General features: G+C 40.9%; 1 protein-coding gene across 5 annotated transcripts; it reads right to left on the bottom strand.

Annotated features, from left to right (window-relative positions):
- Positions 1-2,463: 2,463 nt before the first annotated feature.
- nipbla (NIPBL cohesin loading factor a) lies at positions 2,464-27,546 on the bottom strand. 5 transcript variants are annotated; one of them, XM_034117799.1, is made up of 49 exons: positions 27,180-27,546; positions 25,561-25,630; positions 24,295-24,444; positions 23,858-24,023; positions 23,552-23,652; positions 23,332-23,443; positions 23,024-23,181; positions 21,225-21,367; positions 20,495-20,585; positions 20,012-20,227; positions 19,528-19,767; positions 18,664-19,409; positions 17,073-17,286; positions 16,809-16,985; positions 16,409-16,582; positions 15,984-16,145; positions 15,494-15,603; positions 15,302-15,388; positions 14,570-14,801; positions 14,075-14,226; positions 13,901-13,981; positions 13,692-13,792; positions 13,401-13,530; positions 13,235-13,317; positions 12,807-12,939; positions 12,127-12,270; positions 11,909-11,995; positions 10,804-11,024; positions 10,538-10,640; positions 10,243-10,341; positions 9,926-10,072; positions 9,053-9,187; positions 8,780-8,878; positions 8,619-8,672; positions 8,416-8,524; positions 8,120-8,250; positions 7,726-7,866; positions 7,490-7,583; positions 7,127-7,281; positions 6,808-6,898; positions 6,456-6,629; positions 6,142-6,332; positions 5,882-5,989; positions 5,502-5,702; positions 5,089-5,235; positions 4,621-4,976; positions 4,309-4,483; positions 3,824-4,021; positions 2,464-3,730 (listed from the first exon to the last, which is right to left on the bottom strand). In XM_034117799.1, the coding sequence occupies exons 3-49, from the start codon at positions 24,356-24,358 to the stop codon at positions 3,383-3,385; spliced, it is 7,581 nt and encodes a 2,526-aa protein (XP_033973690.1). In that variant the 5' UTR covers positions 24,359-24,444; positions 25,561-25,630; positions 27,180-27,546; the 3' UTR covers positions 2,464-3,382. The 5 variants fall into 5 exon arrangements, with proteins under 5 accessions (XP_033973690.1, XP_033973691.1, XP_033973686.1 ...); XM_034117800.1 differs by having other exon boundaries at positions 19,234-19,409; positions 20,012-20,230; XM_034117795.1 differs by having other exon boundaries at positions 20,012-20,230.

The raw sequence follows: 27,546 nt of genomic DNA on the forward strand, positions 1-27,546 counted from the left end.
CTGCATATTCTGCATTTCTCATCTGGCTCCCTGTCTGCTCGTCTACAATGAGAAAATGATATAATTAATTACTAATAATCATTTAAACCTGCCAAATAGTCCCCCTACCCATAGTTTAAACAGTCTGCACTCTTCTATTTATCTTGTGAAGCACTTTTAACATTCAGCTTGTGTGTTTTGGTTGTCTTTATTTCCAGGTAGAAGAGGACCAAGAGCGAGGAAGTAAGACATAGCTCTTAAAATGCCAAAACAGTGTGTTTGGCCTTTTAGGTGTGACGCATATATGTAGTGATAAATGGCTTCACCTGACCACTGTTCCTAAATAAAAAAAGTTTTCTGCATCATCAGTAATTTTTTCCAAATAATTACCAATATTTCACAAATTCTTCATGTAAACTTAAGAGCACAGCTGTATGTTGAGTATGTCAACTTTGCTTGGTTCATCTTACTGGGGGGCAGCTACATGGATGTCGGTGCAGTCCACAATCATTGTGCAGTTGAAGGCAGAATGAATGAAGGCAGAATGAATTTATTATTGACTCAGAATGAAGCACAACTTCATGTCATACAATACATTGACTTTATTTGTAATTGTGTAAAAAAATATGAGCATTGATTAGCAAGCAGGACCTGCAGGAACAGAGAATGGTGATGGATGGGGCTGGGAAGAGAGAAGAATAAAGAAAACAGATCAACTTTATTATCGGATATTAAAAATTCAATTTTCAAAACAAGTTGCCGCTCCTAGTTTTCAAGTGTGTAACCTATGCAAAATATCACACTCAATACATGTGTGTCTATGTGGGGTGCAGCTCTGGGGGGTGCATTGTGCCTTTGATGTATATAAATAATATACCATAACCAAATACGTACAGTGGAAATCAGGTTGCCAGAGCAGGTCAGTCCAGTGTGCATGTTCCTCAAGGTCTCAGCAGAGTTACAGGTGAGGTAAAGAAAATAAAAGAGAAAAAGGTCAGTAACAACACTTTAAAGTAACAACACTTTGAATAATTATCTCTTTGAATAATTTTCTCTCAGTAATCACTCAACTACTGTCTTGCCAACAAACAGATTGACTCATTGACTCACTATCATCACAATGAAACACGTCCAGAAGAATGTCATGCAAAGCTGCCTGCCTTCCTTCGACTCTCCCTGAACTGCTTGATCTTTTTAATGTTCAATGTTAACCATTTGTGCAGATAGCATTACGTAGAAAAGATCGCCCCCTTAGCACCCGGTGGAGGGGGCAGTAGGCTACTCTTCAAATGTTTCTCACATCCATGGCTGTGACATCCCCAGACTACGGAGAGCCGTTAGGTCCAAGAAGGCTCCGTAACGCGCTCTGCAAGTAGACTTTACCACAGAGTCACAGATACGGATTGTATTTAAAACAAGAGAATATTGAAAACTTTGGTTGAAGTACTGTATTTTAAATCTTAACCAAGTCAAAGTACAAAATTGTGACCATCAAAACTAGATACAAAAGTAAACTACTCATTTTGTACAATGGCCTATATTTTGTATTGATAATCTACATTAGCAAATCAACTTGAGGTTTCATATAAATGTAATTACGTAAAAACTAAATGTTTTAACTCCAAAATGTTGGGTAGAAGTATGAAGTAGAATAAAATAGAACAATGTATACTTAAGTAGAAAAGAAAGTTACATTCCATCACTTAATACAAATAAGTGTCTGACAGGTTTGATTTGACAGATTGAAATGCAGCTTGTATGCAATTATCCAATATAATGACAGTACCATAGGCAGTAAATTATGTTAGGAGACTGTTTTCCATAGTGGTGTAGCATGATTCCCTGGTGGACACAATAAAAAAAAGGGTACCACTTTACAATAAGACTACCCTTATAAAGGATTCATAAAGGGTTTATAATTAGGTTGTAAACACTTTATTAATCATTAAGAACCATTAATAAACCAGTTCTATACATCAACACAGGCTCACTATTTGGCCAGATGACTAAGCCTTATATTGGCTACTTAGCGAGAATCAACTCAGTGAACAACAGATACCAAGGATGCTAGCTGATGAAGGAAGCCAAGTAGCCAATATAAGGCTTAGCAGTACAGATAAATGTGGGCTCACTATTTGGCAAGCAACCGGTCACAGTTGCCCTGTTTATCTCATGTCTTATAAAAGCTTATTAATGACTTATAAAGTGTTCACAACCTAATTAATAAATGAATTACAAACTATTCGTAAACCCTTTATAAGGGTAGTCTTATTGTAAAGTGGTACTGGTAGTTGCTTTGTTTTAAATTCCATGTACAGAAATATTCAGAAAAGGATGTCTGGTATACTTTTTTAAGCTTTCCCCATCCCTCAAATGAAACAGATTAAGCCTCTGAGACCTATCTGTGTTTTTGCAGTATCCAGTTCCTACACTTTTCTTCATTTATAAAATGAACAGATCAGATTAACACCTTGAGCAGACAAGTGACAAAGAGAAGTAGAAAAATTTATTGCAGTATTGTTCCACCAAAAGGGTATGAATCCCCTTTCCTCTTATTACTAGGGTGACCTAATACAACAAAATCTACATTTACAAAATATCTTCCTGCAATAGGCCACATATACTGCATGCGTATTTCGAAATAGAATAAATTATGTCCAGAGGACTCTGCCATTGTACAGCATGGACAAATAAAAGTGAACAAAAATAAAAAATCTTGTTTTTTTTGGTCTTTTTTCTTGTTTTCCATAAAATATCTAAAAGCTAAAAGGAAAAAACCATCAGGGTGCTAGTAGTATAATAAACTCCAAAAACACTTTAATAAGAACATCAAAAAGACTAATTTCCAACATTCACTTAAGGTTTTATTCTTTTTTTACAGCTTTTTTGTCTTCAGAGATATAAACATTTTAGTTTTTTGTTGTGTTAAACTATGATACAGTGGGAGTAGAAATGAGCGATTAGAATCTGCTGCACAACAGCGAAGGAGCTCCCACAACAATGTTGACATAACATTTCCCTCCAGGTCTCTTTTCTAATAGCCTTTTTAAGGGATAATTTGGGTAATTATTCCTTTAATGCCTTCTGGATCCTATCCTCTGCACTTGTACACAAACAAAACGTGAGCAGTCCCTCGAATATAACAAGTCTTTTGTGTCATTTTCATTTTTGCAAGAATAACTCATGTAAAAGTATGTAGTGTCAAATATTCTTGCCCTCTTGTGTTTTTCTTACAAAAATGAGGAAGAAGAGGAGCAGGGTAGGAATCCAGTGAAGTTTGGCTGTGTTGTTGGAGGTGGCAGGTTGAGGAGGAGGAGGAGGAGCAGGGAAGAGGAGGATTTTGATAAAGTAGAAATGGGTAAGGGGGACCAAAAAAAAAAAAAAAAACATCACACGGGAGCCATTAGCTAGCCCCTCCTTCCCGCGCTGCATACAGTGAGCGTAAAGTCTGTACTACTTTGTTGCTCAGTTTGTGGTTGCTGGTCAAGGCAATCTTCTTGTAAATGATGTCCGACTCCTTAATAGTGTCCACCCAAGGCACCTGTTTGCGGCCATCGCGTTTCTTGGCGTCTGCCCAGGGCCCCGAGTAGGAGCCGGCCATCCAGTGGATGCTGTATCCATTGGAGGTCTTCTGGATGACTCGAGCTATTTGCGGCCGGTCCTTGTATTTCGGACAGCAAAGAGCAATCACATCCATGGACTCCACTATCTCGTTCATGGAGTCAACTGCTCGCCTTGACCTTCGAGAGGACTGCAGGGATGACAAAAGAAAAAAGGGTTGCATTATTTTCCCCCGTATTCTAAATTGTATTTTATAGATGGTGTGTGTATCCGCTTCTCTCACCCCTGGGGTCTTTTCGTCGCCATCACTGTAGTCGTCATCGGTCTCTGGTCCAGCCTGGTTGCGAGGGCTGGGTCCCGACATGGGGCCGGTGCCTCCCAGGAGGGCGCTTATGGCTTTGTTTCTGATGTTAGCGCTGGCAGACGCTTCTCCCTCCTCATCCTCCTCGTCTGGGTCCAGATGTTCCATCAGAACCTTGAACTGTCGGAGAGAACAGATCAAAACTGTCTTTCAGATGCAGGGTTCACACACAACAGCAAACGTGACAGAATATAGTGGAAGTAACAGTACAAGTCATGTACAGGTATTGAATGATTTCAAGGGCAAACTACAATCAGTTGGGCCAGCACTGAACATTTCTTAGATAATTAGAAACAATTTAGTATTTATATCTTGGTAACTTGTGAGTAGACCAAAAGCAGATTAACTTTCACGATGACGTACATAAAATATTGGCAAAGAAAGTCTGTTATAGCTTCAATGCTTACATCTAGGTACTGTCGGACAATTCGCCTCTTGACATCGTTTGACAGTGTGGCACGAAACATGTTGTTGGAGATGAAGTCGATGGTTTGTCGCGGGTGGAAGACAACAGTGTTTTTTCTGTTCACCGCCTTATCGTACACCTTGGCTGACTCTGTTGGAGAGTACTTCTGAATTTTGCTGTTGAAAGATCAAAACATTTTGAGTTTCTAATGCGACTAAAGGTTTGAATTGATCGAACTAATCAACACATAGAAAAGTAGATGTCTTAATTTAGAAAAGGTCTATGAAGAAATACAGATTACAAAAGATCTTACCCATCAGAGAATCCATATTGGTTCTTCAGATGCTGTTTGAGCACCAGAAGCAACAAGATGCCCTGAACAGAGTTAGCAAAGTCCAAGAGACCTGTGGGATTGTCTGGGAGGAGCCTCATCACTTTTTCCACATCCTCCAAATCCAAATCCTCCAGATCGGATTCTGAGCTCTCCGACTCTGGAACAGGTTTTTTGACCTTTTTAGGCCGCCGTACCACATCTTCATTTTCATTGTTTCCTTCCTCATTGCTCCTGGGAGAATCACAATGAATCTTTTCCTCCTCATCCTCCCCATCTGACATTTGCTTCAACACCTTTATCTTCTTCTCCTTACGCCGTGGCTCCTTTAGCAGAAGCTGGAAAGGGAAAAGGAAGAAAAATCTATATAAATGCTTCACGATAAAAAAGAAAGTTTACATTTTTGTATTTAATCTATGCTAAAACTACTTTCAAAAAATGCTACCCTACCTCTTTGAAGGTTTGCAACAAGTTGCTGCCGGACACAGACAGGGTGATGTCTATGTGGTGCATAATGAAGAGAGGCTCCTCCTGGCTCTGGTATGGGAAACAGGCGAGGTTGTCTGCTACAAACAGTAGCATGTTCACTTCCGTCCTCTGCAGAAAGAAAGCATTGCTTAATGGTAAGTAACACTCTCTTTTTAGTCTACTGGAATTTAATTCATACATGCTAAAAATAAACGTATTCTTATTACATTTGCAAGACAGTAAAAGAGTGGGATTTAACATTTTGCAACTCCAGTGTGTTTTTTGTCTATGTATAAAAGGTTTTGCTTTACAATCAGTGCTGTTATCTGTATCTTTAAGAAATGTTCTCCTAGCATGTTGCTAATTAGGAGAGAGAGGAGCCCAGGTTTACTCACAGAACTGTCATCGAAGAGGTTCAGCAGCGAGATGAGGAAAGCCCTCCGGTGCTGCCGGTTCCCCCGGATCATAGAGAAGAGGTGGGCGCAGAGAGCGAAGGTCGTCTCCTCCTGTCTGAATCCTCTTATGATGTTCCTGCGAGACGATTCGATGGCCTGCTGCAAGTTGTACGACATCTTCATCCCAGCAACTGCCTTCATCTGTGAACACATATGTTGAAAGAAAAGTGTTACAGACTTAGTTATCCAGACAATTGCTGAAATATATTTCATTCTATATTGCAATCTCCAGCCCTACAGAAGATCCATCTACATTGTATTCTTGTTTAGAATCTTGCCGTGTTATTTTTTAAACTTGACAACACTGAACAACGACTCACATGGATGAATCCCGTGTACTTCTTGTCAATCTCCACCAGCTGCTGGTCAGATTTGATCCTCATGCTGCCCTCTGGGTCTGTTCCCATTGCAATGAGGTAGGGTACACACTGCAGACAGGGCAAACAAATATGTTATGTTCACATGCTTATGTTCATATTACTGTTGATTTATTCTGCAGAATGAGTTATTACAATGTACAACTTTATTATTGATCACAAGAGGTGGGGTGGTTTGACAGCTTCCGGCTTTCATGTCTTACCTGTACAGGATGGATGAGACCCTGGTTGAGTGTGAGAGCGATGACGTTGAGAGCAAAGTGCCGTACACTGGACTGGGTGTGGAAGAACGCCTCCAACACCTGTTTCAGATAAAGCTGCATGATGGAGCTGCTCATCCCTGATGAGATGTCTCCCATCTCCTTCAGATCCTCCTGTTTGGACAGTTTCTTCCCTGCAAGGACCCAAAATATGATCAAATGAACCTGCACCTTGCTGATATGCTGTAAGGGAATGTAACACTGCAGTGCTAAATCAACAAACCTTAAAGTACAGTAACAAACACAGCTTCACTTACAATCTCTGTCTGCGTACTGCATCCGCGTGTCCTCCTCCTGAAGATATGTCTGGAGGTTTTTAAGGATCTGGATTTTGAGGTTGATGGAGGAGGCCCTGTCAGCCAGGATGCCGTTGTACAAATTCTTCACCTCAGGCATGAACATCTGGCTGGGATGCATGATCACAAGGAAGCCTAAGAGAAAAGAATAAAGACATGAAAAAACAAGCAAACAATGTACATCCATCTGCTTGGACTAGAACGTCAGCTTCTAACACATAGCCCGTCGTTTGATTTCAGCCCTGTACAAGTTGACACTGACACAGAGACTTAGCAACAACTTTATTGTATATAGAAAAGAAAGTGTTCTTGCCTAAGCCGATGATGGCTTTTGTCTTGACCTCCTCGTCTTCATGTTTGGTGAAGTAAACCAGCAGCTCAAGAACTTTCTCCTTGATAACAACCTGTTCACACCACACAGACATAGTTATAAGAGTTGTAAGCGTAGGTTAAATCATTTGTTGAAGCAGCAATAAAGGTGGTAGAGCAAAGGCTTTGGTTTCACATCAAAGCATTCCCTACACTTTCTCTATCCGTGTCTAAAAGCAAAAAACAATAAATAGACTTACAGCTACAATCGATAGCTTTCACAGTTTTAATTTCAAATTTGTGATATTATAAAATCGTCCTACTTTGTTGGTGCCTTTGAACTCCTCCAGATCAAAGTCAAAGTGCCGAGCCAGGGCCCCCACAGTGAAGAGCGATCGCAGCAGGAAGGGCTTGTTTGCTACCAGCGTCGTGCTGTTGGGATCCTCGTGATGCTGCACCTTCAGCTTGTTAAGTGCACCTGCAAAAAACCATCAAAACATTTTTGGTGTCTCCTAATTTCGTTTTTTACAGTTTTTATCTCTCGAGAATAGATCCAACGATAACATGTCGTTTTAAAAGTTGAAACAAAAGTTGAAATTTGTTGGTATGGGTGACATCTTAAACTGCAGGCAAACTGTTGCAAAAACAGAACATGGAAGGTCAACATTTCTAACTGTATGTCTCACCATAGAATCTGTTGAAGCAAGCCCACACAAACTTATAGTTGTGCGTGACTTTGTTGACAACAGCTCCGAGACAGCTCACACAGTGTTGGACCACCTGGAGAAAAGGAAGGAGGACCATCAATTCATCTCCTTAACAACACCATTTACACTTCAATTATAAAATGTTACTAAGTCAACATGGGTCCACAATGGTGCCCCCCCCCCCATATGATTGATAAAAAGCCACAACCACGCACCGTCATGCCATATTTGATGATGAGCTTCATGAGGTCTTCTTCGATGGTGGCAAGGTAAGTCTCACTGGGATGCTCCATCAGAGGAACCACAAGCTCCAAGATCTTTGCCACGTTACAGATGACCATGAAGTCATTGGCAGTCTGAGGTTGAAACAATAAAAGAGTTATTCATTGGGAAAGCTCTGATGGATCCCAACCAATATCGACTTGTTTGGGGAACTCTTCTATTGCCAATCAGAAAGATCGTTCCTGAAATCAATCTCTGGATTAGGCAGTGAATTCTTTGTTCAAGTTTCTCTGTTCTGTTGTAAAATAACATATTATGCAAGTAGATTGGGAGTATTTCTTTGTATATTTATCAACAACAAAAAGGGATTTAGTATGCACAACTTACGTTACACTTTGTGGTCAGGTAGGGTTGCATGGTCATGGCATGTTTGACCATGAGCTGGGCCCTGATCTTGCTGAATAAGTACAAGGTGGTGATGCACGACACTAGCCGTGTTGAGTTTACACCTTTGTTCTCTGCAGAGTCAAAATGGAATGCATTAATTAACATTTTAACTCAAATCAAACCTACTGCAGGGCAATGATTGGCTAAACTGTAAGTATAGATAGCGTTCTGAAAGAAAATCAACTGCTGCATTTTTGGAAAGTTTAATTTGATGAAAAAAGGATAAACTTGCATACCTGAAAGAGATTCCTCGTATTTGAGGATGTGCTCCACTAGATTGTCAACAAGCTGTACACAGGCCTTTTTGGCTGGTTTATACGTTGCATCCTCTTCAGACTTTAGAAGCTAGAGCAAAAGAGACAATGTTCATTTAAAAACGTTTTTAAACATCCATATAATTCCCGTTAGACGAAGCTACGACACAAAATCAAATACTTACATTCTGAAGAAGCTGTTCAAACCAGTCATAGCCGGTGTCTCGACACGCTGAAACCTGAAGAACAAATCAGACTCATGACAATCGAAGATTCCCTGGCCAAACTTCACCACAGAGCACACTGTTGTTGGGCTCCAACAAACTGGGAAGTCAGCCAAACTTACCACATCAGTGATGTTGAGGATCTTTCTGGTCATGGATACTTTGTCATGGGCGGGAGTCGGAGTAAACCACAACTTCTGGAATGTTTCATTCACCAATTTCTATAAAGCAAACAAGTTCACGTCTTCAGTTTAAATCTATACCTTAGAACATATCTTTCAAAGGTTTTGCGATACATATATTTGAACACAGAGCATTGTATCTTAAAGATGAAAGAAAAACAAATTGATGTAATGATACATTTTGAACAGACAAAAGGTGCAGTGGATCCATACCTTGATGCCTTCCTCGTCATTGACCCTGCGGATCATCCTCACACACATCTCAGTTATCTTACTGAAGGTGGGCTGCTCCAGGCAGATGTCTCTGAGGATCTTGATCACTCGTTTTCTTACGCTGATACCAGTGTCCTGTGTATCATAAACAAACACTTCTGAATGGGGTGCAATGCCATTTTTCTACCAATAGGTGGCAGCTTAAGACCGTAATGAAGAGTGAACTTCTCATGAACCCTTTTGATCATTTCCATGACAACAGGCACAACAATTTCAGTATGTTCACTTGTCAGGAGCTGAGTACAAAGACTTAGTGCAGAGCTTGTGTGTTAGATGGTGTTTCGAAATGACAGCTTATAGTGCCACCACCTTCACAATGTTCTTTGTTAATACTAGACTGCATCCTGCGATTAAACTGGTTCCTTATTTCCATAAAGCAAAAGCAAACTTGAAACACCCAATAAGAACACTTCAAACTCAATCCCTGCAGTGCTTTTCCATGCAAACTGTGTGACCAGAAATAAAAAGCTTGCAATGTAAATGATGTTGATAGTGTGATGGTTAAGATCACATTAGTAGAGGGCCAATATGTCATCATGGTAAACAGCTGGGTATATCCTAATAAATGGAATAGCAATGACCTAAAAATGTTCCAATTGCATCCTCACAATCATGCACGGGAACCAAAAAACAGTAATAAAGAGTGTATTGAACCAAAACAAATATACATCAACATTTTGATTACACTGCGTACCATCACACCACTGCAAAAATAATTCAAAAATGTAAGCATTCTACCATGTGGACAGTTCACATGGTTGCAAGACCTTACAACACAAAAGTGTCTACAATGAGTCAGATTCAGTAACTTACCAGTATCCTCTCTGTGAGCATGTCATAGTACTGCTCAGTGAGTTGGGGTCTGCTGAGCACAAATTTTCCCAGCAGCTCCACAGCTGCCTCTCTCACACTGGTAGAGTTGTCCATCAAACGGCCGTGGACGCCCCGCTGCATGTCGGACTGCAGAAGTGGAGAAGAGTGTGTCAGAATATAGCACTTGCATACATGATAGCATAGGACAGAACTTTTGACAGAGCAATAAAGTAACAAGAAGCCACATGATGTATATTATGTGGAATGCGAAATTCACACATGACAAATGATCTTGGCAAACACAGATCCTCACATACCCTTGCCAGTATGCTGGGGTCCACAGCCACAACCTCGGACAGACATTTCATGGCTTTAGTCCTTACGGCGATGGCACTTTCCCCAAGGACTCGCAGAATCTGTAAAAAATAAAAAGATTCATTGATGCACCAGCTCATGACAACATCTTTACTTTTCTTCTGCAAAAAAGCTAAACCAGTTAGTCCAAATATCAGCTGTATTATACTGTGTGAACAAATAACAGATGATTTGTGTGTAGCTGCTGTGACTTGACAGATGACAAATATACTTATGGTAATAATATTGAAATCTTACCTGTGTTAAATAAATATCGAAGCTATGGGCGAACGGCCTCATGGAGGCCAAATAACGCACAATCAGACAGGAGTCCTCATAGTCCACAGTGTCAGAGTTCATTCTGGGGAGGGGCAAAGAGGGGGAATGTTAGAGGATTATATAGTTAACAGACAGACTGTAACTGACAGGAGGCCCGAGACAAGACAAATGAGAAAAATAGGTTTGAATATGTCAATATGATATGAGTGATATGGTGATTGCTGACACATTGACAGAATCCTTACTTCAGTGTGGCAAAGTGAGCTGGCGTGGCCTTGATGATGTTGCGCAAAAACTTCTTGCGCTTCTCAGCACGTTGCATAATTTCCCCGGTGGTTTCCATCTCCTTGGCATGTTGCGGTCCATCCGATGAGTCTTCATCCTTCGGGTTCTGGTTCCTCATGGACTTCTCAGCCTCTGTCGTGGTGTCCCGGAACCACTGGGCAATGTAGAACTTTCTAGCAAACTAGAGGACAAAAAATCCCAGTATTGAATTTATTCAAAAGACTATTTATAGTAACAGATTATTAAATACTAATGTAACAAACATATAGGTAGTGATACTATAAGCCAGGGCTATTCAATTGGTGGCCCGTGGGCCAAATCCGGCCCCGGGGTGATATTTACTGGCCCTTTGAGTATAATGTTAAAAGGTAATCTACTTTTTCTTTTTTTAATATTTTTTTTTGGGCCAGAGTGCCTTTATTCCAGAGAGGGTGTTAAATTGAGAGATAGAGGGAAGACAATGCCTGAAAACTTCTGCGGGCTCGGGTTTCGAACCCACCTACTAGCTACTGTAGTGACAACTCCTGTCATTTATTGCATCTCTGCGTTAATGATTAGATCATTTCACCTAAATGAAATCACATTAAATGATGTTGATGGTTAAATTAGCTTCACATGTACTGAATTTAGATCTATAAAGGCCTTGGGGCTATGTTGTTTGATTGAATTAAACACAATATATGCATTCCACTATGCTGTTGTAGTATTTACTGTATCCGAAGCTCTTAATATGATTGCTCATATTTCAAGCCATCTTTTTCCCGGCCCCTTGTTTTGGATCATTTTCATCAACCGGCCCCCATTCCAAACTAATTGAATAGCCCTGCTTTAAGCCATTTAGCCATTTTTTTTTTTTTAAAGGGCCTATTAGTCATTTGAAGAGATCACAGCGTGAATGGACAATAGATGTTTTTCAAGCTTGGGTGGCCAATTACCCCAATTAAAGTAATAAACCAAAAGCCAACATGACATTCGGAATATGCACATGCCCTCAACTTTAATTTAAATGAAGTTCAAATGGTGTCTAAAATCATCACTTGCTCAGCCAGTCTAATGTAAACCCACCACCAGTGAGGCATCAGTCTCAGCATTTTCCTCCATGTAGTCCAGGAGAGCCTTCTGCAGCTGCTGGGTCTCATCATTACCTTGAGACTGAATAAGCAGAGAGAGAGACAGAGAGAGATTACAAAGGCATTTTAACAATGTTCCATTTAAGTTATTATTATATACATTAACTTGTATGTTCAATTTAAAATCAAGGCATCCAATGTGAAGTCTCCTACCTCTTTCAATATTCGATCAATTGATCTCTGGTCCATTTTGCTGGTGACCGCGTCCTTCCTCAGGCGGGCAGCCACTGTGCCCAGGTAGTCCAGAGACGCTACTCTCAGAGCCATCTCTGTCTGCTTGTTACTGAACTGGTGTACCTGATGGCAGGAGAGACAGATATTAGAAATATAATGTTATTTACACAAGATTAACTTTTGCACACTTAAGAAAAACAGAAAGAATCCATATCATCATTTCATTAGTGCATTTACGAAAAGAGCTTTCTTCTTAATTATGTCCGGTGCCTTGCTCAAGGGCACCACGGCAGGGCCCAGGAGGTGAACTGGGACCTCTCCAAGTACCAGTCCACAATCCATATTATAAGGCTATTTGGGGTCTTGAACCAGTGACCCTCCCAGTCCAAGCCCCTACTGACTGAGCCACTGCCGGACAATAATAATAATAATAATAATAAATAATAATGAACTTTATTTGTTTTGACCGTTCAAATCTAAAATGCTTAACAATTTAAAAACACATTTTTAGACATAATTACTGTTTATAGTATATAAAACCATGCACTTGTTTCTATACAACCTATATACAAATGAGGCCCCTGGATACTTTATATTTGAAACACTTAAGTAGAAACGGTTGCATTTCCAGTTTAAAGAAAGAGCTCTGCTTTACTAACCAGTAGTCTGCCAAGCAAACTGAGCAGCAGCTCTGCAGCCGGCCACTCTGGTTTGTTTACTGTCGATAACAGGTCCTGGACAAAGTTCTCAAACAAAGGCCGGTAATCTTCTTCTCCCTGCTTACTGCCACACCTGGGGACGGGAAAAGATAGAAAAGTGGCAGAGGAGGAAACGTGGGGGGAAAACAGGAACAAAAGGGAAAGCATCATTAGAAAGAGATAATGGTAGAAAAAAAGAATCAAGTCATGAAGCCACCAGGAAAGGAAGACTAACATTCCTACACACTGAAGCAATCACTCCACTGCATTGGTCTACACTGTACACATTTATACAAATACTTTAAGGTGGCTGCCTCAGTACAATTCAAATAGCCAAAAGGAAAGAGCATAGCCTACTCGAAAGCCGTCAAAACTGTGAAAGTAATTACTTTTTGAGAAAGACGGAGAGGAAGTTTTGTGCTGTTCTCATTGCCGTCTCATACGAGTTGGTTATCAACACATCTTGATCCACCTGGAAAAATAAGCAAATTAAATGAATGTGTTTTTGTATTTGCCGCTTGCGAGGATGTTTCGTGTGTCTGCTTGCTGTCGTACCTTGCCCTCGTACTCGTCGTAGAAATCCTTGTCGTTGGGGAGGTGGACCACGCACTGAATCAGCTGCAGCACCAGAGCCGTCACCATCTGGATGTACAGAGGCTCTCCATCCTGGTCTGAGCTGTTCAGCCTAGACACAAGAGGAGCATGGATATGTGTAATGTTACTACTATGGGTATCTTCACCTCTACCTCAACTATTATTTCTGCTACATTGTTGGCTTAAGCCTCTGGTTTGATGCCTTTCTCTGCATCACCGGACAACAATAAATCATGTGAATTCACAACTTACCGGAAATTCCTGAGGGAGCGTTTGCTGGTGGGCAGTCTGGCCAAAGAGGTAAAGATTTCCTCCAAGATCAGCTGCCGATGCTTCTCATATCGTGAGAACACCTGGAGACAGAACATAGTAAAAAAATGATTGGGTTGTACATAAAAGGACACAAACGATTTTAAGCACTACATTTTAATGTATTTTTAAGAGAAAATAATGTGACTTACAGCTGTAACGAGTTTAATGGCACACAGCTGCAGCTCACTGACATTCTCCACAAAGAAAGGAGTGATTCCCATAGAAGAAACCTGGGTAAAAAAAGAACGACATAAATCACCAACTGGTTAACGCTGAAACTTTTGTCTTGATTAACAGATGACTGCAGTAAACATTGTTTTTACCTGGAGGATGGTGGTGTCTGTAAGCAGCTGGATTTCGAGGAGCTCAGAGATGTTGCTGACAATGTCGCACACTTTGTTGTACAACATGACAATCACTCGCTGCTTGTGTGTGGAGCACTTTGCCCGCTTTGCCTTGGAGCTCAACAGGCCACCTAGATGGACAAGAGTAACTGCATTAAATACTGTATTTGATAATAAACAATGATTTTTACATAACAACAAGTTTTACTAGTTATTGAAAAAAAACTGTCTCTAAAATGTAGCACTGTGTTGAAATAACTTCTCAGATATTGAGGTTACGGTTAGTTTATTTATATAGCACATTTGAAACAAAAAGGCAATTCAAAGTGCTTTATATAGGCATAACACATCATCATTAAAAATTAAACAAAAAGACAATTAATAAAAGAGATTTATAAGAAGAAGAAAAAAAATTACGTTTCTCTCCAATCCCATCAGATCAAATGAAATAAAGCTCTCTCTCTCAACCCTCACCTCCATAAGGGTCCACCCTGTAGACCGGGTCGTATTGGGGGTACAGTGTGTTCTGCAGATGGAACTTGGTGTATTGTAGCACCCGCTCTATGACGTCTTCTATGTAGACCGCTTTGGGCATGTGCGCTGAGGTCATGATGTTTAGAGCTGTGAGACACGCGTCTGCTGACTTTGTGACTCTCTCCATTATCAGGTCCCGCCAGAGTTTTTCCTCATCTTCAGCATCATTGTCCTGAGGTCAGATGGAAATCATTGAAATAAACTACTGTTCTGAGGCCGAAGATTTATATTCAGTCTAGCCGAGAAAAAGCATTTGAAGCATTTTAACGATATTGAACTTTTGCTACCAGTGGGTAGGGCTGCTCAATTCATCGTATTTTAATCGCAATTACGATTTTGGCTTGCAACGATTATGAAAACAACATAATCGAAATAAAACGAAATTGCATTGGTTTTTCAGTTGAATTATACTTAAAGTTCAGGGTAATCAACTGTTAAACTTTTTTTTTTCAATAAATTGATGTTTTCAAAGTAAATGGCTAATCGTTTTTTAATAATCGTGATATCAATTATTGACCCAAATAATCAAGATTATGATTTTTGCCATAATCGAGCAGCCCTACCAGTGGGTATCTTTTGTAATCTCTAACATCATGTTCACAGTATGTCACACATTGCTGATGTCAAGTAAATTATACTACAAACAATATTCAACACAGAAATGTGGCTCACATGGGTCATCATGGTGGAGAGCTTGGACCCATCCAGGATATTCTTCTCCAGTATGTTCAGCAGCTTCACCAGCTTTTCTGTTGGGATCTATAACAACACAAACTGTTATTTAGACCTACATCTGAAACAGCACCACATATACGCAACAGTGGAATCTCTTTCTTTATATTCATATATTATAATATGCAGTACCCTGCCGGAGATGCCCATGGCTTTAATCTTGGCGGACTCGCTGCCCAGCTCATTCAACTGGTGTTTCCCGAGCAGAAATTCTTGAGGTATCTCATCATCATCTGCTTCTGCTGGAGAACACAAAATCACAACTACAGTTACTAACTAGCTGTTTTATGTCGTCCACAACCACTCAAGTTGCAGTTTACATCTAAGTCTGTCCAAAATGTCATAATTGAATCAATTAAGACAATTATTTAAAATAGTCATAATTAGCGCATTCATTTTTTGAGTTATGGCTTGTTTTGTGTAGTCACAGTGACATTGAACCATAGCAATCAAAACCAATGGTTTAACCTAGATTCCAAGTGGATGTTCGTGACAAATTTACAAATCACGTTCACTACAATGGATCTAAAAAAAACTAAAAACATAGTGCCAGTGCAGAGGAATAATAAAACGGAGGTTTCTGCAATTGGATTGACAAAGCAAAGTCAGCGCTGATATTTACCCATGGCAGTGAAATCCACATCCTCAAGATTCTCCAGTATGTTGTCAATGCTATTTAAGAACCTCTTGAATGTGGACGAGTCCATCAATTCTTCATGGGTCAGCTTGGGTTCGTATGCTTTCCGTTTCTTCTGCTTCTCCTTAATCTTCATTTTTCTGGCGACTGAGGAACAGAAATGTGTTATTGTGTGTGTGGGATGCTAAACAATCCCTGGACAGGTTCATTGTTTCTAGAAACTCTGTTTTCTATCTGGAAATGTGTTGCGCACTGACAAGTAAAATATGTTTATATACAACATTACCCCCCAACCTAATGTGGCATTATCTTTTACTGTGGAGGCAGTTCTATGACTGTCACATACACAAGTAAAAAAGATAAACAAAAATATATCATTGGAAATCATGTGATGGAGGACTTATACAGACCTTCACTTATGCTTGGTGGCGGTGAATGTTCGTCAGATGAGTCTCGATAGCGGCTCCCTGAGCCCCGTCGGCTGTCCCGCGACCCAATTTTCCGATGTTCGCCCGAACCCCGGCGCTCCCGTTCTTCCGTATCCCAGGTCCGGTCTTTTTCTTGGCGCTGGCGCTTCCTTGCAGCTGTGGAGAACAGGGAAACAACATTTAGGCCCTAAATTATAAATAAAACCAAAGTAACACAAACCCTTTACAGTTCATTTGTGTTTAGAAATGTTCACACATTAATATCAATAGGCTTTAACTGTTGGCTCAATAAGGTTATTCCATTTTAAGAATATTCCTCAAATGCCCAAACCTTGCAAAGACTTTAAGCAACAACTGATGAGAAATACATATTTGGACTTACACTCTCCATTTGCGTCAAAGTCGTCATCTGAGCTGACCTCAGCATATTTGGGCTTGTCATTTACAGTGCTTCGTTTCCTCTTGTTCACCTTCACCCGCTCACACAGAGGCATCGTTGACTCGATCTCTGCCAGCAGCTCTGGGGGAAGATCCCTGAGAACTGATTGGTCCATGCCACCTGAAAATAGAATGTTGCGGTAATACAGGTAATGTTGCTTTAAATGTAATTGCGTGGTGAAAACATGCAATAGATTCTTGCTCTCACCCGTGACAGGTTTTGCTGAGGAGATCCTGTTTTTCCCAGACTTGCTGTGTCGGATGATCCTCTGGATCTGGTCGACGGAGAGCTTTTTCAGAACCACTACAGGCTTGGGCCTCTTCTCAAAGTCCTGCACCAATCCAAGCCTCTCCAGTTTAACCTTGGGCTGTACCCACATTGGACTTTCAATGGAGCCACTGCCATCCTTATCACGCTTGATCTGAAAAAATTCAAACAAACAGAAAGGAGTTAGAGAAGTGTTTGTCAAGTTTGAAGTTCAAACTTTTATAAAAATCGCACGTTAAAAAATATGAGCTTTGTTTACAGAAAGGAAAATCATGTAAGATAATAACATGTAAACAATGGATCAAACCGATTAACATGAGATTAGTGATTTTGATGTTAGTTTCCAGTAAAGTTCTGATAAACACTCAAGGAATAATCCACTGTTATCCTAACATTATCTCAATGTCTTCACAAAAACATTGTCAAAACTGCAGCGTCAAGGCAGCAACTGCCCCCAGCCACTAGGTGTGATGGGAAAAACAGGGCGATGTCTTCTGTGGATGTCTACACTGCCAACCTTTTCACAGCGTCTTTATCAAATAAATGCAATATGCACTTATTCCTAACTGGCTTAAATTACACAAACAAACAGCCTCTGCTAAAAGGCTTAGCAAACTCAAAACACAGTTTTATGTTGCTAACCCTGACATACATTCTTAAATAAAAATGTAATCGTAACATTGCTCTGCTGAGAACACTAGAGTGGCGCTCTATAAAGACAATAAAAAACGTAAATAAGTAACTTTAACTAAAAACTTGATTAGCAGCCAGATTTTAGGCAGACATGCAATTCTTTGCTGGTATGCAGCATGGGTGATAAGCAACCAATTTGACTAAAACATTAAACGGCAGGTTATCTTGTATTTATGGGAGCTGAATATGGCTACCATATAGTGGCTGCTCAGGCACATGTGGTTGTTTTGTTTGTTTTAACTGATCCTTTCAGTAAAGCAAAATAAGCTTTAGTATGCAATAGATGGAAAAATGTGCTAGCTCTTTGGTAAGAAAACAAAAAATCTGCCAAGTTTAAATATTTACTTAGCACACTTTACTGTGGTGGGGGCAAGTAACTCAACATGGTATATGGCTGGGGGTTGCATCTCTTAACACTGCGTTGACAATAAATATGGAAGGATGAAACAAATAGAAGCTTTACAAGACAAATCTTTCCAGTCCAGATTATTGGGCTTCACGGTACTAACAGTGAGAGCTTTGAGTCGACATTCACCCTCAAGAAATGTCTGAGAAACAGCAGTGGAGCATTTCTTTGAAGTACTTGCTTTTGTTTACACACAGGACTTAAAACTTAAATTTATAAAAAAATATTCTACTTTAAGCAGATGGTTAGGTTTGTGTCAATGTGTTGACATCATTTTACCCCAGGAATAAACAAAAGTCTTGCACATGAAAAAACATAAACATGTAAAAAAACAGCGAGCAGTGGTGTGATTTGGTTTTGTGAGATTGCAGGCAGTGAAAGTTGAATGATTGGTAGGTGGGTAGACATTTGGTTTGGGTCGGCCCAGATCACCTTGGGGATCTGGAAGTTCTTCAGAGCGTCACTATGCCCTCCCAGTAGCTGAGCAGGGAAAGAATCTGGCAGTTTAGCACCAGAGGCAGATGAGGCCGGTTTGGAACCATCTTGCCTGTTGCCGCTTCGACCAGGCTCTCCAGTAGAAGAAGCTCGGTACCTATCTCGGTCACTTCGGCAGCGAGGGTCAGGTGAGCGTCGGTCACGACCACCAGTCTCGCTCCGATGCCTCCTATCTCTGTCAGACTCTCTGTCCCTGTCTCGACCGAGTTCCCCTCGGTTTGATGACTTTGGCATATCTCCCCGTCTCTCAGAGGACTTCTCATCGAGTCTGTGTTTTGATGAATCCCGACCATCTCTCCTGCTGTCGTGTTTATCGACCCTGTTCTTTATTACTTCCGGCCTTCCATCTGGTTTCAACCGTAAAGCTGTGTCAGAACCCTCCACTGCTGCCGGCCCACTAGCTGGTTCTTCAGGCCAGCGTTGGGCCTCTAGGGCTGGAATAGGGGCAGCTGGACAGGGGTCGAGCTGCCCATCAGCTCGGCCTGCCTGCTGTAGCTCGATGCTCACCATGAGGGGCGGTCGGCTGGCACCGTTCCCAGCTGCAGTGGCCTCTTGTGGGGTCAGTTTGCCAGCATTGCCCCCTCCTGTTGATCCACTGCCCGGGGCTCCCGTTGGTCCTCCTGGTCCCCCCGCACCTGGCTCCAGGGGAAAAGAGTCCTGTTTCCTCTTCTTCAGTGGCTTGTCTATAATGAGAAAGAAATGTAATGTTTACTTTTTTGTCAAACTTCTATAGTTATAAACTTACAACTATGTTTTCAGGCTTGTATCCAATGTAGTCATGACCATAGGTATTGTACACACCTTTATCTTGCACCTCCTTGGAACACTTCTCGCTAGCCGCTTCTCGTTCTATCCTTTCAATTTCAGCGAGGGCATCCAGCTCTGCCTCGTCGTACGGAGAACTGGGAGGCTGGAGACCACTGGCACCACCTGCATGATGCAACCGAGCTCCAAGATTCTGCTGGAGCACAGGCACCTGCTGAAAGCCCAGTTCTGCCTCCATATTGTCAGAGTTCTCGTCCATTCCTGGCAGAACATCACCTGAGATATTAACAAGAACACATTTACATGGTTGTGTTTCAAAGGGCTAATAGTTTTCAGTAGTCCAAAAGTTTTGACTGAGAGGGTTTTTTTCTTCTTCTTAAAGAAGTGCATGCAGCATACCTCTTTATAGTACTTCTAATTGATTAAAAAGCTGTGAAAGTGATTTAAGTTTGTAAACTGGAGATGTAGGAAACTGCATAACAGAAACATGGGAATCGAGCTAATCAAAAATCTTCCTTACCTGCTGAATCGGACTCATTTGACTTGACCCTGGACAGCTTGAGGGTAAGTTTTGTAGAGTCGTTGTTTGGAGAGCTTACAATGTCGTACATATCTTTCTCCTCTTTCACTGCTGGGCCTTTCTTCCTTTGCTGGAGCAGCTGTTTCTGGTCAAGTCCTCCCTCTCTTGGTGAGGCATAGGGAGGTGGTGACTGTAGAATCAGTGGAGGACGAGACCCTGCTGAGAGGAAGCAACACCAAAAAGAGAAGAAAGTTATCCTCCAAAGGCATGCAAAAGAAAAGGAACAAAACCAAACACAGAAGTGACAGAGTGCACTCGAATAAATAATAAAAATCACTTTGGCATTGTATCAGTTTGAGGGATTATGGCCGCAAATCATTCTGTTTCAGGGTAATTATGAGTTTTACAGAGCCAGAGACTGCTGTTTCCTAAATAAAAAAGGTAGGCTCTGTAGCGTCTTCTTTCCTCCTTCAGTGTGCTTACGTTTTGGCGTCCCTTCACTCCCTGCTGGGGAGCCGCCAGACTGTGGAGACCTCAGAGAGAAAGAAGGATTCCTCATGGCCGAGTCACCCTCCTGGACAACAGACAAGAGAGATGTAAGCTACCAGGTATCAGCTTTACACTTGCGTATCAACCGAAAGCATTCTCTGAAAATATCTTATAACCCTTTTGCCTAATTGTTGCCAATAAAGCTTGTCTTATGAGGGGGAAGTGACTCCAGTGTGCAGGTTCATTATATTTACACAACAATTGGGGCGAATCAAATATTTTAAATCTGGCAAAGATGCTGTCTGACAAATCAGAACTATATTATCAATGTAATTGAATACCTAGCACTGTGCATATCATTAAACTTACATTTATAAAAATGTTCTCCCTGTCAATTTCAAAAGAATCTTCTGAACTAATTTAAGATAGTTAATTAAAACCTAAAAATAATAAAAGACACACAAATGTAACTGGACCTGTTTTTGCTTAGACATTACATAACCAGCCTAAATATCTGTGCCGTCGATTGCGCCACAGATATTTAATCTTTAGAGCAGTGTTTTCAATGTTTTTCCCAATCGGAATGCTCACTAATGCCCGTTTGCTACCTGAGCAGTGATAGTGCAGCGACATAGAATAAATACATTTTATTTTTGGCTCACAATAGAGTTGGTTGGGTTTTTTTAACTTAAAAAGTATTCATTCTAGTCTTTGTAAGTCATACCTCATTGGCCAGTACAATGTTCATATAGTCCTCAGGGCCATGTCTGTCTGAGTGGTGGTTGGCAGCGTTCCCCATCTGCCCCGCTACTTTGCCCTCATGGATATTTCTTATGCCACCTGGAACCATGGGACTGGCCACAGACACTGTCAGATAGAAGACAAAAGAAAAGGTTTTTTAACATTTAAATAAATGATCCATAATGGGGTAATCATCACATTGATGAACACCCATAAAAAAAAAACATCTCTAAAATAAGACAGGGATAAGTCAAACACTTAATGACAATAAAAGGATAAAGGATTTAATTAGACCTAATTGGGTTAAGCTGCATAAATATGGCCTCAGCTCTTTTAGTATTCACATTAATAGGCCCATTAAAATCACTAAACAGAAAATGGAATTACACTGAATACTGGTTGTATACGTAGTACAATTATTTGTCTGTTAACTACAAGCTTATTTTGCCTCCAAGCTGCTGACTTTTTTTGTGAAACAGACGGTGGGAAATTACTTAATAGTTCAAACAGACCGGTTCCACCTGTCATTGGTCTGATATTTTACCAGTCAACTGGGAATATGTAATCAATGAACCAGAGAAGGCACTTCAACATCAACATTTTAACGAATTTTATTTCATTGGAGGAGCAAGTAGTGTTAAGAGGGCATGAATTTCCGAGGCCAAAACTATTCTGAAGAATTAAGTTCATATATAAATATAACCGCAGCATATCAATTATTTGCTTGCCGCACTGCAATAACTTTTTTCCACATTTGCCAACTTATCCAACATGACTACATGGTAATAAGCCATAATGAGCTTAAATCCTGCAGCACATAATGAAATAGCCATACTGACCTCGTATCATATATAACATTACTTTAATACACTGCTTTGTTACACTGTATTTGTGAGTTAGGCTCAAAACAAAAAAAAAGTCCTATTTTCATACAACATTCAGGAAATCCCTGGCCTACCATCTGAACCAAATGGGACCAAATGCAGTTGGAAATAAAAAAATCTAAAAACAACAACAGGCAACATCTGTGAGGCAACTGAAGGAAGTGTATTCAACAGTGGCTCAACAGAAAGACACACAATTGTTTACACCAAACCAAAGTTGCTAATCGCATGCTACAAACAATACACAAGCAAGTGCATTTAGAAAAACAAAGATAGAGACTTTGTTTTATAATTTGGCCATCTGACAGACTTAAATGTGCCTTTTGATTACAAATAATGTATACCTTAAAATAGAGTTTTTTCAAGTCAGTCAGCAAAACATAAACACCTGAAAACATATCAAAGCACAGATCTCTCCAGACGGAGGGTGTTTCTCAATGTCGAGGAAGGCTGCTCCAGAGCCACTATTTCAAGCATACTACGTCATCGAGTGCCGCCGAAGGACTGACTGTTCCAATGTCCAGCATACTTGGAATTCTACCGAGGTCGGCGTACTTCGTAGCGAGAAATTTAGAGGCTGCACATGTGTAGACTCCGCGGTCTTAAAATCCCCACAATGCTTTGCACACGGACCAATTTCCAAATCTTTGGCGGAAATCGCGCTCCATTTAAGGCGGGGCCTCGCATATGATGCACACCTGCTCCACAATTCTTCGTTTTCCGAGGCTAGGAAGGATTCTTGCCTCGCTTCTGAAGCAAGTGACTCGGAAGACATGTGCTACCAAGCAAGCGTCCTCGACATTGAGAAACACCCGGGGTCTACAGACTAAACTTTCTAAAGGGTGGCCTTTGGCGGTCAACGTAAACTCTTTAGGCAACATAAAACACATCCTCTTACCTTGTTGTATCTGCTGGTGTTGATTATAGCTGGGAGGTTGGTGGGGAAACTGCTGTATGTACCCGGGGGCCGGGCTCTGAGGAGTGTAGGGGCTGGGTACTGGACTGTTCTGGCCCAGGTACCGACTACTGGAACCGGTCGGGGGCGCCACAAACCGACTGGAGAAAGTGGAAGAGAACAAGGAGAAAGCAAGTGAGCAAGAAAGCATAATGAAGGTGCATGCTGAATCATGAAAGAAAATATGGGAACAACAATGACATTGTTTGAAAGAATTGAATCACTTGGGTCTGTCAAAGAGTCCCACGTACCTTGGTGGATTGGGAGACATGGCTGCTGGCTGGAAGTTTGCGGACTGGGCAGGGCTATGCAAGGAATTTTGGGTGATCTTGTATGGTGGTACCATTGGCTGCTGCATAACATCTGTTCAGAGAGGAAAATACAGTACATGGTTTATTAATATCAACATGAGCCTGGTCTTTATGATGGTATGCTTTCCTTTCATAATGCAACAGGTATTTATCTTCATACTTTTCTCCCTGAAGATGCCAGGGTTCCTGGCCAGCATGGTCTGCAGCAGCAGTGGTGCATCTCCCTCTGGCTCGTCGCTGCCCAGGTTGTCCTTCAGCTCTCTGAAAACAAACGTGAAAAAGTTCAGTCACATCATAAAGTTATGAGAGTAAAACAAGTTGGGAGCATAATTCAAAGTAATAGATACAGACAATGATGAACTATGTTTAAAATCTAAAATATGTATGAATGCAAATATTTACTACAAAAATATATGAATAAAGCAACAATGTTGTCATATTTACACAGGTTCCCTTATAAACTCACATGTACTCTGTGGAGACCTGGTTGAGGCCATGGGCTAGCTGGGAGGCCAGGTTCTCATCCCGACAGCCCAGTAGGCAGGTAACTTCCTCCGCGATCCTCCCATTGTATAGCAGGCTTTTAGTGGTAGTGGCCGGGAGAGGGGAAGGGAGGGGCAGCTGGTTCAACACTGAGGCGAGAAGAGAGATGATGGACAGGACAGAGGTTGGGAGATAAAAGGGTGACAGGGTGAGAAAAAAGGCATAAGCAATACAGAAAACATGGTTATAGAAAGGTAGAGAAGAGAAGAAGGAAGACTATGCAAGAGAAATATGCTACCCAGGTTATCATAATTGCACATTTAAATCTGTTCAATATTTAACTTTGGCATTTGAAATTGGAAGCAGAGATACAACCTAATGTGTGATAGTGTATTTGGAGCACGGCTGTGTGTCACTCACAGTCTGTGAGGCTAGCGATCCCAGCGAGAGTGGTGATGGGAACATGAGGCATATCCCCATTCATGCTGAAGGTGGGGGTGGGGGGGTGTGCTGATACACAGGTAGATCAGGGGGCCGATGGACGACTCCCGTCCTCACATCTCCTGACTCCTAAGAGAGGAAGGTTAGTCAGGGAGAGAGAAAGAAAAAAAACAGCATGAGTGATGGACATGAGAAGGAATAACAAAAATGAAAACAACTAGTGTGGGTAAAAATTAACAACTGCAACCAAAATAATACCAATAGTATTAAAACAGATATATTGGGATCAAATGCAATAAATGAATTAATATTTTCTGTATACATTTCTATGTCTGCCCCAATGCTGAGATTATGTTTTGTGAGGGAAAGGTGCCGGCTGCATCAATTTTACTGTTATATCTTGTATATGATTATGTAAATAAGGTACTGCTTAGATCCCAGGATCAGGAATGTAATGCCAGTACCATGAGTGCAGGTTAAGTGTCTTGATCAAGAAATAAACAACAAATACAAAAGCACAAAGCACTGACAGATCAACAATATAATATTCAAGTGTTCTTACACCTTGATTGATGTTTATTATTAATAATTTAAATATGTTAGATTACATTTCAAATATCTTAGTGGCTTCCAGCAACATGGAAACAAATGTATTCTCTATATTGAAAATACAATGTAAAACATGTGTATGACAACACTGTGTGGCGTTTTACAAAAGAAAGAGGCTTTGTGGGGGGGAAAGCATGACTATAGTCATGTATAATACTGGGTTTTGAATAACACAGTGATCATGTACGCCACTGAATGAGCCTTTATATTCTGATGGTTGGTGGTTATACAGCAGATCCTATGCCGTGTGTGTAATACGTTCTTCTATTTTCCACACTTAATTTTGCTACTATTGTGAAACTGATTAAGAAGGCCACTGTGTATTTTTGTTTTAGTAACTATCACAGGAGTCTCTTCCCTTTCACTCATTTCACACCAGGGCTCTTCATTCTCTGCTTTTAATGACATTTCTACACATTAGGACACTATGTTCCATGTAATTTGTCATTAACCCCTTTGCTTTTAAGGTGTCCATGACCTCTCAAGTAAGAGTGCACAGGAGGTTAAAGAGGAGCAGAGTGAAAAGCCAGCTGCAATTTTCAGAAACAACCTTTTCAGCATTCTGCTTCATTTAAGAGCATTACGATTGTTGATAATGACAAGTCAATTAAATGGCTCACACCAATATAATAATACCTTTTTGAAGAATTTTTAGCTTGGGTGGACTCAGTGACATTTCAGATAAAAAAAGTCCTACTCCTTCAATCTGTTGAAAGGAGAAAAACATGGCTCTGCGTGAGACTTTGTGACATAAAACCGCATTATTTTTCTTGATAGAAAATAATATTTTTTGTCTGTAGCAGTTAACTATAACCGTAACAACAACAACAATGCATGACAAATACAGTATAGCAGTTTTGACTGTCACACAAGCATATTATGTTTGCAATGATCCTGTCATTACTGCTACACAATCTTTAAACCTAAAATGCAAAACTATGCAGCTCTGTAGACCTTTTGAAAATGTATTTTTTATCTAATTGAACATGTTTTCACAGTAACTTATCTAATGCCACCTACATGTGTTAAGATAATCTTAGGTCAAATAGGAAATACGTGCAGCAGCTCCTGCATCACTTTACTGTTACAACTATTCAACAGATGGATATTGTAAACATTACATTAGCTAGCTGTAGCATTAGCATGCCCAGGCTGTGGCTCTTCCTCAGCACGCAGGGGCTTGGCTGACAGCTGTGAGACTGACAGGCAGGAGGCAGCACAAAGGAACAGATGCACTGTGATGGTGGCGGCAGCAGTGGGGGGCTCATCCTCCAGCAGCCGACAGCCCCCGTACACATTCTGCAAACTAGCTAACTGCAGAAAGCAGCCACACTGTATTTGTTGTTGCCAAAAACAAGCATGTACACGATTCAAACAACATCAACATGACTGCCAGGCTCCGATAGTGTAATAACTATAGCTGTGAAAACGTAGTTTGTTCTCAGTCTGTGGTCACTCAAAAACAATTCAAAACAGTATAGCAACTAAAACCAACATAAGCCCTGCCAAAGATTCCAGCAAACCAAAGCACAACTTTGAGAGTCAAATAACACAAAATAATGAAAACACAGCGATTAGCTAACGTATAGTTGCGGTAGCATACGTTACTCTGTTTATATTAGTTAGCTCAAATGTCAGCTGCAGCCCGCTACTTGCGAACACAACCATTAACGTTGAACTGCCAATAAGTTGACTGCCTGCAGCTTTCCTGCTACTCGTGAAGCTAGGTCTACTCTAACCATAACAGCAAAGATCACTGATGCTAGCTGCCAAAAAAATGCTAACAACAACAGTCATTTTTTTAATGGCTAGCTAGTTATGCTAACTAGCTCAAACTGTTGTTGGTTAGCTTTTATTGATGTTCCCCGTTCAAATAAACGCTCTGCATTTCAAAGTGTACAAGGAAGCGCTTGTCTGGGTTGATGAATTGTTGTCAATTTCCCATGGGTTTTGAAAAAAAATGCGTTGAGTTAGTGCGAGTACATGAAAAAAAGCAACGGCACGGAACATAATTCCTCTGCAACGGCCCAATCCTCGGGCTCGACAAATGACATCCAGTTGAGGCCGTGCGCCTTGGCGGAGCAAAAACACACCTAGCTAGCTCGGCTAGTTCGCTAGCTTCCGTTACCTCCCGGTCAACGATTAACGACGCCGTAGGTGGTCTTCCAACAAAACGTGTATTACATAATGCTATTATTTATAAAATGTGTTTTTAAAAGTTTGTTGCATGGTTTTAAATGCGTGACTTTATTTACCTTTAGATGTTGCGTTCAAAGGGAGGGGAATGTTTTAGCTTGTGTCCGTATCTCTAGCTCCCCCTTTCTTCTCTCTCGGCTCCTCCAGAAGGAACTCGATTGGCTGCCAGCTAGCTGGTTAGCTAGCTTGCTAGCTATCAACAATAATCCGGGTCGGGCTGATTCGTTCTTTTTCCGCCTCTCAAGGGTGAACGTCTCCGCGTACATTCATGAGGAAACATTCGTTCTTCGGAGTTTCAGTCGGTCTGTTCCGCCTTACTCAATGAGTGCAGCCAATTTCGACAGTAAATGAGAAATATGACGATTGTTGCGATCATCAAGAGGCTCTCCTCTCGTAGAACAAAATGCCGACCGGAAGTTCTGCCGT

This window comes from Trematomus bernacchii, unplaced genomic scaffold, assembly GCF_902827165.1.
Source record: "Trematomus bernacchii unplaced genomic scaffold, fTreBer1.1, whole genome shotgun sequence".
Classification (NCBI taxonomy): Eukaryota; Metazoa; Chordata; class Actinopteri; order Perciformes; family Nototheniidae; genus Trematomus; species Trematomus bernacchii.

Excerpts from the sequence above, each read along its gene's own strand:
- nipbla (XM_034117796.1), bottom strand. The coding sequence starts at position 24,358 with ATGAATGGGGATATGCCTCATGTTCCCATCACCACTCTCGCTGGGATC. Across the intron at positions 23,444-23,551 it reads TGGCATCTTCAGGGAGAAAA|ATGTTATGCAGCAGCCAATG; the intron begins GTATGAAGATAA and ends CTCTCTGAACAG. Across the intron at positions 15,389-15,493 it reads CCATGGGCATCTCCGGCAGG|ATCCCAACAGAAAAGCTGGT; the intron begins GTACTGCATATT and ends GTGTTGTTATAG.